Source organism: Gorilla gorilla, chromosome 4 (genome assembly GCF_029281585.2).
Source record: "Gorilla gorilla gorilla isolate KB3781 chromosome 4, NHGRI_mGorGor1-v2.1_pri, whole genome shotgun sequence".
Taxonomy (NCBI): Eukaryota; Metazoa; Chordata; class Mammalia; order Primates; family Hominidae; genus Gorilla; species Gorilla gorilla.
The window spans coordinates 116046324-116062393 of NC_073228.2; the positions used below are offsets into that span (position 1 = coordinate 116046324).

The 16070-nt window shown below is 38.3% G+C and overlaps 1 protein-coding gene across 4 annotated transcripts in view; it reads right to left on the minus strand.

Annotated features, from left to right (window-relative positions):
* The window catches only part of EPB41L4A (erythrocyte membrane protein band 4.1 like 4A), a 274611-nt gene that overhangs the window by 81828 nt on the left and 176713 nt on the right, over positions 1-16070 (minus strand). For 2 of the 4 annotated variants that reach the window (XM_055387552.1, XM_055387551.2), the window contains 4 exons: positions 15033-15124; positions 13974-14051; positions 8959-9080; positions 8605-8697 (listed from right to left, as the gene is read on the minus strand). In XM_055387552.1, coding sequence (XP_055243527.1) covers positions 8605-8697; positions 8959-9080; positions 13974-14051; positions 15033-15124 — 385 coding nt within the window. The remainder of the gene's footprint in view (positions 1-8604; positions 8698-8958; positions 9081-13973; positions 14052-15032; positions 15125-16070) is intronic. The other 2 variants (XM_055387555.2, XM_004042349.5) reach the window with 1 other exon arrangement.

Consider the following 16070-nt stretch of genomic DNA (forward strand, 5'->3'; position numbering starts at 1 on the left):
TCTAGGGTAATAACAATGTCTCAGCTCTGAGCTTATTGAGAATGTCTCTATTGGAAACGTGGATGAGCATTTGTGAACTTCATGCATTCATGACAGTAATCTGTAGGGCTTTTGAAAAGTGCTTGGTAAAAATTCAAATGAAAATAAATCTCTCTCCCACTGCCAATCCCCATTCTCTCAGAAACCCTTCCCAAAGGCCACTACTGTTACTAGTTTCTAATGTATCCTGCCTGCAAGTATTATCTGCATGCATACTTTCCCACCCAATTTGTCTTTGTATATAATGGTAACACATTAAATACTACCGGGCCCCTCTGCTTCTCTGCCCCCATCATTTATATACTATATCCTGGAGATCATTTCATATCTGTACATACAAATGTACCACATTCTTTCTTAGTCTTTCGTCTCTATATTGTGGACTGTAACTGACCTGTGTTCATATCTCAGCTCTGTGACTCTGTACAAGTCTCAGCCTCTGCTTTCTCACCTAAACATTGAGAATTACAGCATATTCTAAAAGAGTAATATACTATCTGCAGAGTGTCTAGCACAGTACCAAGCACATGGTAACGCTCAGCGATCATTAGTCCTGACATTCCTCTCCTTTGGTGGGCTCCTCATGGGGCCTGGCCTTTCATAGCAGATACTGTGGGCCTATGGAATCAGACTGACACAAGCTCCAATCCTGCTCTCAGATTTCTTGTTAACAGAGACATGGTATTTCATGTGGGGCAGAGGCTGGGGAACATATATTACTTTATTAGGCCAGTTTCTTTCTAATGGATATTTAGGTCGTTTCCAGTCTCTGTGATGACAAACAACACAGGAGTAGTTCCGCTGATATTATAGAAGTGACGTATTTGATCTAATATCTTCCTGGACAAACTCGGAGATTGGGGACTTGCTTTTGAATTCCCTGATCCAGAGCCATAGCTTCTGTGTGCTCCTCATTCAACAATTTTGCTTCCCCTCTGGGAGCCCTTTCAGCTTTGCCTTTTCTTTGTCTTCTCTGTTCCTATTGTCTGCTTAACATGAAAAATGCACTCAGGTAGGCCTGGCAGCTAATTTTCAAATAGGGGAAACCACCTTACATAGAAGATGGAATGATTAACTGCGTGAACTTTAAAATTATCGCACAATGTCATCACTGTTGATGAACACACTGTAAGAAGTTTGTTCTTTCCAATTCACAGTCATAGAAAATCCCAAGAGGGCTGGAGAGCAGTGAAGATCTGAGGTGGGGAGGTGAGGAGGGTAGAGATGTTGGTGTAAAAAAAAAAAATCAGAGAAGAAAAATGGCTTGAACAAATACTAGATGATTCCATTTATATGAAGTACTAAAGTAGTCAAAATCATAGAAACAAAGTTGAAAGACGATTACCAAGAGCTGGGGGGAGCAGGAAGGGGTAATCGGTGTTTAGGGGGTATAGTTTCAGAGTCATAAGATGAAAACAATCTAGAGATTGGTTGTACAACAATGTGAATATATTTAATACTATTGAACTTACTCTTAAAATGCTTAAGATGGTAAATTTAATGTTATGGTTTTACCACAGTGAAAAAAAAAAAAGGCTTGGACTAAATGCTACTCTGAACAGTAGAAACATAGTAAGAAAGACACTTCCTAACTCTGTGATCCTGATACTGCTCCCAACAGCTGCTCTGAACAGTAGAAACATAGTAAGAAAGACACTTCCTAACTCTGTGATCCTGATACTGCTCCCAACAGCTGCTCTGGGGTGCTAAAATCTGTAGGCAGGCAGGACAGAAGAAACCTTCATATAGTATGCTCTGACTGGCCCAGTTCTTCACACTCGATTTATACTGAATGTTCTAGATTTAAGTGAGAGTGTCCAATTTCCTTTCCAAGCCCCTCTCACTGTACTTGAATGGCCTCTCCTTACCCCGCACTCTCAAAAGCCCACAGCACCTCAACATAATAACATCATCCTTTGTATATGAAGTTGATGCCATTACAGCGAATATACCTCAGACATTGACAGATGGATTCACAGTGGTCCACACTGTGAATAGAAAGACATCCTTTTGGTTTAGGAGAAGGAAACTAAAGTGTACCAAGCCTCTACAAGTTCTGACAAGATACTCAGCCCATTTCAGACACATCCCCATGACAGCAACCCATCTGACAGATGAAGAAATCAAGGCTCAGGCTGGCTAAGTGACTTTATAATATTACATGTCTAGTACATGGATTACTGAAGCTGAACCAGCAAGTACCAGGATCCAGCTTACTGGATCGCACTGATACATCCGTCTCTATTCAGATAACTCACCTTTCCTCTGCCTTCAAAACACAGATTTGACTGCCACAAGCCACACTGAGGTTCTGCTGACTTGCATCTGACACAATGTGCCAATCAGAGGAAGTGTTCAATAAATAATTATTGTTTTGACATTGCTATTTCTTAGCAGCCCAGAGCTATACTTCATCAAATGAAACTGTACTTCATTATATCGAATAATTTCTCTGTCTTCCCTGCTTTGACTGCACCCACCTTGGGTCAACAATAGATGCTGGTCAGCTACCCTCAGGCGAATGATTCACTATGTGGGGTCCAGAGCTGTGTGGCACCATCATCCCCTGGAGATGGCCCACTGACCTACTAACTACAAAGTGCTCACGTCTGGAGTAATGGAGTGTTTGAATCAAACATAGTCGTGATCGCTGAGGATGCTGCAGAAACACAGTGTGAGCCCCAGGGCAGATGGAGTCACCTGTCACATGGTAGATCAACCACTCACACCAGCTCTGTCAAGGGACAGAGTTTCCAGGGAAGCAGCCCTCAAGCCAAATCTGTCGATCAGAAATGTTTAACTTAGCACACAAAGTCTTCTTATAATAAAATTAATTGCTAGTATTTCAAATTCTAGGAAGTTCACATAAACATCCAGATTTTGTACTTCTCTTGAAACACTGGAAGATACGTCAACACTAGGTCCACTCCGCTGCACAGAAACAGCTGGCTTGGTCCAAGCGGTAAGTAGCTGTCCTCTTGCACACTGTGCACAAACCATCCTCTCAGAAATCATTTTCACAACCCCTTATGCACTCTGTTTGCAGCCCCTTCCACAGAGCCAGAATGGGAATGCCAAAAATGTCATCTTATCTTGCTTTTCAATAGTTCAAAGATTATGCTGCAAGTATTTGTGTGTTCAGTGAGATATTTTTAAGAACTTAAAATGTTGCATCAGATAATCAAAGCCTTGTGTATCCATCGCAAATGGCTTCACCCATTACTTTTCTTATAGCTAATTATGAATTATATCCAAATATTCCGTCTTCATTGCCTACTTACAGCAGAGATGGTCTCCTTTGACAGGAATCCAACTGTGTGAGTTGCCAAGAACTTGTCAGAGAGAGGGTTGTACCAGGAGGGCACTTTTTCCTCCTGCCGTCCCTTTTCTGGCTTTACCCAAGCTCCTCTGAGGCAGTTTAGACTTGCAGGAATGCTCTGGCTGCCTGCCCTGATGCTGACCTCCTCTGGGTGGGGAAGCAGGCAGCTGGGTGCAGGGCACTTGATTCTGGAATGTACTTCCTCATAAAGGTGCCAGGGCCTGCACTTGGCAAATTCTAAACACAATGGCTTTTTAGCTGCCAGGGCATTTATTACTCCTGATTGAGGGGTGAATAAACATGCTTTTTAAACTTACAGACAACTGGGATGCAAGTTAAGGGGACTAGTCATCTAGTTTGATTGAATTACTTTAACTTCGGAATTAAAAAGAAATGTCTTCTAAAGTAAAAACTCATTTAGTATAAATTAATGATACAAACTAACAAAAAGTAATAACCCCCATCACGACTTTTTAAAAAATTATATACAAATGTTTTGTGCTTTTTTTGAAACACATCACATTTATTCATTTGCATATTTTCAGTGACGCTATTGTGCTACAAATGGCAGAGGTGAATAGTTACATCAGAAACCACATAGCCTGCAAAGTCTAAAATATTCATTATCTGGCCCTTCGTGAAAAACGTTTGCCTATTCTTACTCCACTAAATAACTCTTGTGGGGTATTTTTATTTATTTATTATTTTTATTTCAATAGTTTTAGGGGAACAGGTGGTTCTTGGTTACATGAGTAAATTCTTTAGTGGTGACTTCTGAGATTTTGGTGCCCTCATCACCCAAGCAGTGTACACTGTACATAATGTGTAGTCTTTTATCCTTCATCCCCTCCTACCCTTCCCCCAAATCCCCAAAGTCAATTATATCATTCTTACGCCTTTGTGTCCTCATAGCTTAGCTCCCACTTAAAAATGAGATCATATAATATTTGGTTTTCCATTCCTGAGTTACTTCACTTAGAATAACGGTCTCCAGGCCAGGCACGGTGGCTCACACCTGTAATCTCAGCACTTTCGGAGGCCAAGGCAGATGGATCACGAGGCCAGGAGATCAAGACCATCCTGGCTAACATGGTGAAATGCTGTCTCTACTGAAAATACAAAAAGTTAGCCAGGCATGGTGGTGGTCGCCTGTAGACCCAGCTACTTGGGAGGCTGAGGCAGGAGAATGGCGTGAACCCAGGAGGCAGAGCTTGCAGTGAGCCGAGATCACGCCAGTGCACTCCAGCCTGGGAGGCAGAGTGAGACTCTGTCTCAAAAAAAAAAAAAAGAATAATGGTCTCCAACCTGATCCAGGTTGCCACGAATGCCATTATTTTGTTCCTTTTTATGGCTGAGTAGTATTCTATAGTGTACACAGTAATATAAACACCACTTTTCTTTATCCACTTGTTGGTTGATGGGCATTTAGGCTGGTTCCATACTTTTGAAAATACAAATTGTGCTGTTATAAATATCGTGTGCAAGTGTCTTTCTTATATAATGACTTCTTTTCCTCTGGGCAGATACCCAATAACGGGATTGCTGGATCAAATGGTAGCTCTACTTTTAGTGCTTTAAGGAATCTCCATACTATTTTCCACAGTGGTTATTCTAGTTTACATTCCAACCAGCAGTGTAAAAGTGTTACTTTTCACCACATCCACACCAACATCTATTTTTTTTTAATTTTTTAATTATGGTCATTCTTGCGGAGTAAAGCGGTATCTCATTGTGGTTTTGATTTGCAATTCCCTGATCATTAGTGATGTTGAGCATGTTTTCACATGTTTGTTGGCCATTTGTACATCTCCTTTTGAGAACTGTCTATCCGTGTCCTTTGCCCACTTTTTGATGTGTTATTCATTTTTTTTCCTGCTGATTTCAGTTCCTCGTAGATTCTGGATATTAGTCCTTTGCTGGATGCATAGTTTGCGAATATTTTCTCCCAGTCTGTGGGTTGACTGTTTACTTTGATCATTTCCTTTGCTGTGCAGAAGCTTTTCAGTTTAATTAGGTCCTATCTATTTATTTTTGTTTTTGTTGCATTTGTTTTTGGGTTCTTGGCTATGAACAGCTTTGCCTAAGCCAATGTCTAGAAGAGTTTTACCGATGTTATCTTCTAGAGTTTTTATGGTTTCAGGTTGCAGTGAACCAAGATTGGACCACTGCACTCCGGCCTGGGTGGCACAGAGAGACTCTGTCTCAAGAAAAAAAGTCAGGATAAAAGCAATTCAAAAATCAGACTGAAAGGTGGTCTCAGCAAAGTCTTAAATTTTAACACAGCATTGTTTAATCCTCTTTTTAGAATAAAAATAATGAATATACTCCATTGTTTAAAATATATAAATAGTCATGAATGCTTAAAGATATCACTACAAGAATATTCACTTTAGAGCTATTTATGGTTTTCAAATTTTGAAACAGCTTAAATATCCAAGAATTAAAGATTGGTTGAATTGTCACATCTCTATATCTATACAGCAGAAAATCATACAGATATTAAAATGGCATTGTTTAGGAACATTTAAAGAGTTAGAACATATCCATGAGGTATTATTAAGTAAGAAAAGCAAGTTGAAAACCCATGATTGTACCACTTGTGTGAAAAAGATATATAATTGACCAAAAGGCTGTATAATACAGTGCTACTACAAGTAGAATTGAGTTGAATATAAAAGGTTTTTTCTTTCTTTTTGGGAGAGAAGATTCTAAGTTTTCTAAATTTTATAAAATAAGCATGTGTTTTTTATAATAATAAAAGCATAATACATTCCACATTTTAAAAAGATCCACCTGCCAGGCACAGTGGCTCACACCTGTAATCCTAACACTTCTGGAGGTCAAGATGTAAGGATTGCTTGAGGCTGGGAGTCTGAGACCAGCCTAAACACAGCAAGACCCCATCTCTACAAAAAATAAAAGATTAAAAAAACATTAGCCGGGCGTGGTGGCGTATGCCTGTAATCCCAGCTACACAGAAGGCTGAGGTGGGAGGATTGCTTGAGCCATAAGTTCAAAGCTACTGTGAGCTATGGCCACAACACTGCATTCCAGACTGGGTGACAAGGTGAAACCTTGTCTCAAAAAAAAAAAAAAAGAGAGAGAGAGAGAGAGAGAGATCCACCTGATGCTGGGAGGCTGTCCTCCAAAAAGGCTGGGCTGTGCATTAGCGGGACCAGCTTACAACAAATCCTAGACATCCTTTGTCCTCTGATGCCCATGTGTAAGTAATACATAAGCTTCATGTAACTTGTTGCATATGAGTGTGTTCTCTCTCAATGGACTCAAACAAGTCAGTAACCAATGCCCAGTAAACTTACTCCACAGTAGTTTTAGCCAAACTGCCTTTCACGTCTTAGTTTCCTCATTACCTGAAGGGAGGCAAAATAATAGTGATGTGGCAAGGTAATCTATTGCAAATTTAGTCATGTTTTATTCTTGTCAGTGTAGAACCACCAGAAAGAACTTTATTTCCTCCCAGCCCAACAAGAGGAGGGAAACTAGAGTGAGACTTAATTTGACTTTAGAAGCAGTAAGTCAGGTGACATTCTCACACACAGGAATGGTAAAATAGACTCATACACTTTTCTTCACAGGCTTGACAAAAGGATTAAATGAAACGATAGATGTCATAATGCTATGTCAATTTTCACACAATGTTCCAATGTTAATATTGTTACTAAAAATTTCATTTACTTCCTATAATGTGCTAGACCCAGGAGACCTGGGCTCCTGTCCCAGCCACACCTCTGAATAACTGCTAGAAACACATCTTCCTCATCTGTAAAATGGGATGTACTCTTTCCCTTGCCCCACCTCACAGGGTGAGGCTCAAACAAGATAATATCTGTGAAAGGACACTGGAGAGTGTTAGACAAGGGTGATCTATAAGCAAGCCACAAACTAACATCAGCAATATTACTTCACAGTAAAATTCTGTGAGCAATGAGCACTGAACATGGATTAAAGCTAATTGATTAGGTGGTTTTATTAAAGACACAGTGTCTTCATTAAAAAAAAATCTGAATAACCCAAATGTCCATCAACAGTAGAATGACTAAATTGTCAAACACGAGAATACTCACAGCAAGAAAAAGGAATGTGCTTTAGTACACACTGTATATAATGTTGGCAGGAAGAATCAAGACACAAAAAAAGACATACTATGATCCATTCATCTAATGTTAAAAACAGGCAAAATAAACTAATTTGTTCAGGAAACTGACAAATTATAATGGAAAGCAAGGAATGAAATTACCACAAAGTCAAACAGAAGTTTCCTCTAACTGAGGGGAGGAAATGGTGAGAACACTTATCAGAGAAATGCCCATGTGGCACTTTTGGGATGCGGGCTAGATTAAACTTTGTATGTGTTTACACACATATGTATACATGTATGTATATGTCCATAAGTATGGATATTTTATTTATATACTTTCTATATGTATATTATGTTACACAATAAAAGACCAATAATAACAAAAAACCAACTGGATTCTGTACAAATGAAGCTCAAATTAAGTTACCTCAATAGTGCTCCTTTTTTTTAATTTGTATTTTTAATAGATAGGGGCCTCACTTTGTTGCTCAGGCTATACTCAAACTCCTAGCCTCTTGAGTAGCTAGGATGACAGCCTTACCATCACGCCCAGAAGTGCTGTTTTTTGTTGTTTGTTTTTTTTTTCAAGACTCTTGCTAAGAGTTTTTTCAATTTCAACTCACATACATCAAATTAAGAAATTACTCAGTTTAGCATTTTGTCTTGTGTGGTTTTTGTTGTTTGTTTTAAGAAACAGGGTCTCAGTCTATCACCCAGGCTGGAGTGTAGTGGCATGATCATAGCTCACTGTAACCCTGAATTCCTGGGCTCCCGCCATCCTCCTGCTTCAGCCTCCCAAAGCACTGACATTACAGGTATGAGCCATTGTGCCCAGCCAAGATTTTATTTAAAATAAAACCCCTTCAAAAAGAACGTATGGGGCCAGGCATGGTGGGTTCATGCCTGTAATCCTAGCACTTTGGGAGGCTGAAGACAGATGATCACTTGAGCCCAAGAGTTTGAGACCAGCCTGGGCAACATAGTGAGACCCTATCTCAATAAAATAAAATAATATAAAATAAATAAAATTAAAATAAAATTAAATAAATAAATAAAATAAAATAAAATAAAATAAAATAAAATAAAAAAAATAAAAAAAAAAATAAAATAACCAGGCATGGTAGTATGTGCCTATAGTCTCAGCTACCTGAGGTCGGAACATCACTTGGGCCCAGGAGGTCAAGGCAGCAGTGAGCTATAATCATGCCACTGCAATCCAGCCTGGTGACAGAGCAAGATCCTAACTCAAAAAAGAAAAAAAAAGAAAGTACAGTCATTAAGCAGGCCATGGTGATTCAAGATGACTATATGTCTTCTTAATAATTACTGTCTGCTTGAACATTTCCAAGATCAAATTAAAATTTCTAATATTAGAAAATTTTAATATTGGAAATTTCAATAGAAAGACTGTAGAGTTGTAGACATCACCTGAGTATATCTTACACTACCAGCCTAAAGGAAAACAAGGTTACATAGATAACTCAGGGGAACCATGACTTACCAGCTGGCTGTGTTTGTGCTATTCGCTTAGGGTAAGTCTTGCTTCGACTTCTTGTCACATTCTGATCAGGCCGGGGAAGCTGAATAGAAAGATCTCGGCTCATTTGCAAAGCTGTCCTGCCACTTGAGAGTGCAACATTTTGATTAGCAAAGGTAAAACCACACAGCCACAAAATTAAACAACAGGTCATTCAGAACATCTGCCAAATATGGAGAGAAGAAAAAACACACAGACTCCCTGGTTTTTAATTGATTCTCATTGCAATATTGATCAAGGGAGTGGTTATCAAATTCTAGGAGGAGATTTACATTAGATAGAAGGAAAATCTTTCAGAGGAAACAGGAAGAAAGAATTTATTAAAGGAGGAATTAGATTTCAGTAGAATGATGGGCTAGAAATAAAGGTTGCTGACAGTCTTTAAGGTCACTAAATAATAAAGAAATTAAGTTGGGCTAAACTGTGGGAAGGCAATGATTCCACATGAGCTCCATGTTGTACTCACACAGCAGGTTGTAAAGCATCCCCCACAGGACCACTCGGTATGATTTTATTCTGGACTCTGTCATGGCACAATTAGCCATTTACTATGCCCACCTTGCCTGGGCCAGATCAAGTGTCCAGGAAGACTGAAGGCAGGCCTAGAACCCCATGCAAAGCACTGCTGCTCTACAGATTCCATGCAGATTCCAGGGCAGGTTTCCCTGGGGCTGGGCCAAACTTCTCAAGTAACTTTCCCAAGGAATCATGTGATTTAGTTTGCTGGATTTCAGTGAACATTCACCTTACTAACAATTTATTCCACAACTGCTGAATTTGAGCAACTGAATGACCCTGGCTTTCATGCAGGAAAATATCATTTAGGTACAGGAAAAACGCATTTCTACAAGTCTAGTTTGATTCACCACAAGTACAGCCACCTATGGGAGGAAAAAAGTCTTTTAATGGCCCCAAATCCTATTCATCCTACATTTACAGGATAAACACGGGTGAGTGTTTCCCCAAAAAAACAGATTAAACAGACTTAAAATTCATCTTTCACATGCTTCTGTGGAAGTTTCTCCTCCCCACTACTTCGTCTATCTTTATTAAAAATGAAGATGCCTACAATCCTTATAAAAATGACTCTGCATCAGGCTAAGTTGGGACGTGTGGTATCAGCTACCAGGGGAATAAAGATGCCAGGGCGCATCCATGATTGTTCGTCATGTTCAGTAACAGTTCATGGAAATTCGGGAGGGGAGAGGAGCAAACTGACAGATTTTCTTTTGCTTGAAATGTAACTTCTTCTAAAAAGGTACACAGGATAACACAGATTTCCAAAAAGCTAAAAATCCCCATAAAGTGAAAAGTTTCATTATTATAAATGGTCTGGAGTATGAAGATAAGGCCTACTTTCAACAGATTATTAACAGAAAGACCTGGGCACTGTACACTTCAACTCACAGAGGAAAAAGTGTTCCGCCTAAAAATATAACCCAATATGTGAACCACTGAGGCATTTCACAGTCAGATTTTTTTTATTATTCAAATTTTTTTCATGGTTTCTCTCTAGGAACAAAGGAGAAATGAGAAAATCATATCATAAGATTAATAAGACTAAGGACCAGAAGCGTAAAGTGATCTGCCATAGGCTATACAGGACCCAGCACTAGAACAAGCTTTCTGACCTCCTGCTGGTCAGTATGGCATAGGCTGGTGGCATGGGAGAAGGAACAGCACATGTAGCTGTTGGGTTTGAAGTTGCAAGCCCTGTTTAAAGCAAAGCTCTGCCTTTCCCCAGCTAAGTGGTCTTCAGAAAGTTATTTGTAAAAATCCTTGCAGCCTCACTGTCCTCATTTATATTTCTACTTGTTCTTACAATTTCCTGGCAGAAGTATTCTTATATAGCATCCTATTTCCTTGTAGCAGAAAGTAATTGACAAGTATGGAGATTTACAGTGTAAGGTAATGAAAGTCCCTGCGCATCTTTGGTGGCTCTCTGTTACGACAAGACACAGTTTTATTTCTGTGATCACCCACTTCCCTGCTGCCTCTGGCATAAACACATCCCTTTGCATGCTGAGTGGCACTGCCAGCAACCCCTTCAGCCTCTAAGTGAGACAGAAAGAAAAGAACGAGTAGAAATACTCAGGTTCAAAATCCCAGCTTTGCCACTTACTGATTAGGGACGCTTACTTTACTTTTGGAGGCTCCAATTTCTCATCTATATAAAGGGGGATATGAAACCTCTTTGGCAGGTCATTGTGTGGATTAAATAAAGCTGCACATGTGAAAGCAACTGACACAAAGGAGGTTCTTAGGAGAACTTGGTCTCTCTTCCATGCTTCACAGAATGTGAAATCTCATGACAGCTCCTGTGAGTTAAGTCCTACAGTGAGGATCTGGGTTCCCAGAGGAGTTTCTAAGCCCTCCTTCTCAATTCTCAAGTGTAAATTCTACACTACTCATTAATCAAAACTAGGAGCACCCCACAACTTAATGACAGGTAAAGGCAAGGTTAATTTATAAGGGGCTCAGAGAAGATAGCAATGTGTAACAAAATGTTTAATCAAAGATTTCTATTTCAGATTATCGGTCTCTGGTAATAAAACAACAGTAACAACAACAAAAAGTACTGGAACATCAGATTTCAGCTCAGTCTTTCCTCACAAATTTAATTTTTAATCTTCATTTTCCCATATCACTAAAAAAATGTCCAATTTTTCCCTTAAGTAAGCACTAGTTTTCCCAAAAAGTGCTACTGTCCTTGGCATTTTGCAAGCCTTAAAATGCAAGAGAGAGTAAAGACTAGAACTCTTGTCTTCCTCCATCACATATACGTATGTGCACAACCACAAAGACACTAACACATCACTATAAACACATACACAATTACACACACAAACACACCCAGATACCTGCATTCATACACTGCAGCCACTTGTTAAGCTGTTCTTTATACCCTATTCTTTAAAAGCCTGCAGGGTGAAAGGAGGAGAATGTGTTTCCAGAGCTCTGCTTTCATTCCAGGATATCTCCGGAATGTCTCAAGAAAGGGGCAGGCATATTGTGCTGGTTAAAGTCTGGTTGCTTGCCCTCTTTTGACAATAAACAGTCTGTGTGCTAATGAACCCCCAGCAATCAGAGACCCATCCCTGCCTAACCTCTGGGCATCGTCTTTCTTCCAAGGATGGTGTAATGTTAGTGTCTCCTACATACAGACATGTAGATTTAAGATTCATTAAGACTTACTAGGCAGTTAACATCAGCCACAAAATTAGAACAGATTTAGCATGGCCTCCAATTTTGCAAAGGTTACTTTTAATCACTTCCTTGGAAGAAATGATACTTAATATGCAAAATCCAATAACTTCCTAATAATAATTCCCAGTAGCCACAATATTTGCATTTCAATAAATTTGAGAGATAAAGTAGGGCTAAATTTGTGGAAGCCAACAACAGCTATGTTAAACAGGATAATTACAATTTTAATAGTATGAACATTAAGACACATGTCTTTCTACCAGCTCCTTTTCAGGGACAAGGAGACATTCTCTCTATAATCCTGGTGATGTTTTATGACACAACTGGAAGAACAGTCCAAATACTATTACCTGCTCTTCTCAATATAAATGTAAACAATACTTCCTTAAATTCTTCATAATTGTATCACTGTCTACAGAAGAACAGTGAAAACCTAAAGGTTAAACATTAACATATCAATGAATACCTTCATGTAAATTCCAAGAATATCTATAATACAATGACACTTAAGTATTTTTATTCATGAAATGAGCAAATTTTCAACTAAATAATATATAAAGATGAATGCACTGAAAGTTTAATATTCGTTACTCTTTTACTGATAATCTTTAATCTCAAATTCAAGACCCAAAAAGTGCATTATAAAAGAGAAGAATTAAAATCTAGCATGGAGGACTATTGTCCTGAAAATGCTTGCCTTGGCTTTTTTTGTACCTCTTAAGGAAGCATTTCATTCAGTGATGTCTCCAATGGAACTGACAAAAGTGTCCCATCTCTGTGACACTAGGTGGCATTTCCCCACCCTGCTTGGGTTTTACAAGGCCTGGTGACCTCCCTCACTGTTTGAATAATACTACAGCTCTTTGAAGGCAGAAGTGGGTAGAGCTGATTCTTTGTATCTTTAGGTACCTAATACTACGCCTTGCACATCACAGGCTCTCTCCATTGAACAGAATGAATTGAAACAAGACAAATTCTTTTTCAAAATATAGAATCCACTCTCATTTTTAATGCTGGTATCAGAAAAAGACATAAGCGCCTGCCTAGCTGCATGACAATCAGGCTTTTTCCACAACAGGCTAACAGTTTGCCTAATGGTTATAAACATGAGCTCTGCAGTTAGAGCACCAGGGGACGGATCCCACTTCCCTGCTTCCTATCTGGATTACCTGGAGAAGGGACTTGACCTCTTTGAGCCTTAGGGTCCTCATACATTAATGGGGCTAATATTACAGAAGATTGATAATTAAATGAAGCAATGAATGGAAAACATGTATCACAGTACACAGCACTTAGTAACTGCTCAATAAAGTTGAGATATAATTGCTAGCATTACTACATGCAAGCTTCATGTTGCAGAAAAAACATGGTTTGATGCACAATATAAAAAGTATAGATTGTATTAAAATAGGGGATCAACTGAATGTCTTAAAAACACAATTAGTTACTATTCAGAATCTACATTGTTTCATAATCACAAGACACACATAATTAAAAATAAGTGATAACTGTGTCAAAATGAATTTCTGAAGATAATAAACTTTACTATGATCTAAAAGCCCACAACATAGCTAATGCAAACATTAAATGTAATTAAATCTGGAAAATCATGTTTGTTGAGAAAGTTTTAATAAACTGTTATGCTTACAAAACACATTGGCAATGCAAGAAAAAAGAAAAAAATAAATAAAAAACTTCACTGAGCATGTATGACAGCTGAATTAAGTATTTATTTACAAACACATCCCCCCAAGGAAAAAAATGTCATTTACCTGTAGCGGTGCTTATAACGTATGGATCCAAACTTGCTGAGTTTTCTTGACAGGGAATTAGATTCATTTTCTGGCATTCTAATCAATTTTTAAAAGAAAATCAGACAAAGACTCAATGTTATAGGCATTCTGGGCCACCCCCTTCTCCTAACACAAACTTTATAAAGGACTCCAGCCACTTTATAAGAATACTTCTCCAACATCATGCAATTCATACTCCATGAGGATGAAACAGGGAAGAACTCAATTTTGTGTCCATTTAAAAAACAAAAACAAAAAATAAAGCTTAATGTATCACCAGCTAAATTTTTGTTTTATCTTTACAACATAAAGATGTGAAACAAAGAAAAAAGTATCCCCACAATCCAAAGGTCAGTTCTCTAGTTTCATCTGACCGGACCTCCCAGGAGGAATGCATGCAGTTGCCAGCACCTTATTCATCAAGACATTCCCTTTCCTCGTTTCCCAGGATACAACACACTCTTCTGACTGCTCCTTCTCATACTCTAGACTGGCTCATCCTGCCCTCTAATGTTGGGAGGGCCACCAAGCTCAGTCCTTGGAGTTCTGCTTCTCTCTCCACTGTTCCCACTGGTGACCTCATCCAGCCACTTCCGTAAATAACTACTTAAGTGACTTCATCAACTTTGGTCTTTCCAGTGAGCCTTGTACACCTAACTGACTTACCACATTTCTACCTAGATGGCTGATAGGCTTTTCAAATTAATTATGCACAGAACACTCCATTTCCACCAATACTACATAGGTGCTAGCAATGGCTGCATGTTTTACATAAACCTAAAAAATATTACCTCGATCCTTTCTTGTAGTATCAAAGATATAACTGTATCTATGTGTATAAGTGCCTATGTGTATATATATGTACACATACATGAATGTGTACATGTTTGTATTAATATAATCCAGATAATTAGGAATTGAGAAAATTAATAAAAGGAAAACAATTCCAAATTTCTGTTTTAGACAGAATTCTTTTTATAAAAATAAATGCCATTTTCATTTATTAAGACAACAAACAAAATTTTTACATCAATTTACCTAAAAAATGTATGATGTTCCACACTGCACTTCCAGAGGTGCTTGCAAGCAGTTTTACTCCGAGCTTCAAAAAAGAATGAGGTTTCGTTACACTAAGAGAGAAAGAGAGACAGAATATGAATAATGACCAGGGAAGGAAGATAGCATTCTTCAAATAACAGCCCCCTTTAAGTAACAAAAATTCAAACAGAGAGATTATTGATAATATATAAAGAATAACTGTCTCTTGGTAACTATTTTTGGAGAGGTGCATTAAAATCACCTTCCATCAATTAAAATTTTATAAATTCCACTTAAATCTTAAAGCACCTTTATTACCTACTTTTACATTGCCCCATGACGATAGATAGTTTGGACGATAGCAGTGAAATACTACAAAATCTCCCTCATAAATGGCCACTAATACAGGAAAAGCACAGACCATGTGAAAATCAACTCCCAGTAAAAAAAAAAAAAAAAAGATGCCCACAAATCCAGTCCTTAAGTGTATTACTTTCAGGGATGAACAAGTCACACATAAAGCAATGAGTAAAGAATCTCAAGCCAAGAACCACCAGGAGTGACCACCCCAGCAGCATAATCTGGGAAAATTAAATAATGCCTCTGATGCCATGTCTCTCCATTCTGCATCAAGTCACTGAGTGGATCAAATTCAACAATATGCATACGTAAGGTATCATATAATAGGTGTATAATACATGCTAATTATTTTAATCCAGTAGTTACTTGATTCCCTATATTTAATATGTAAGAAATAAAACAACATTGAAGGTACAAATCAGCCCTCTATATACACAGGTTCCACATACACATAGTTAGCCAAACTTCAATCAAAAATATTCAGAAAAAATAATACAAATTTAAAAAGCAATAGAGCATAACAACTATTTACATAGCACTTATATTAGGTATCATAAGTAATCTAGAGATGACTTAAAGTATATGGGAGAATGTGTGTAGGTTATATGCAAATACCATGCCATTTATATAAGGAACTTGAGCATTCTCGGATTTGGGAGGAAGGTTTCTGAAACCAAT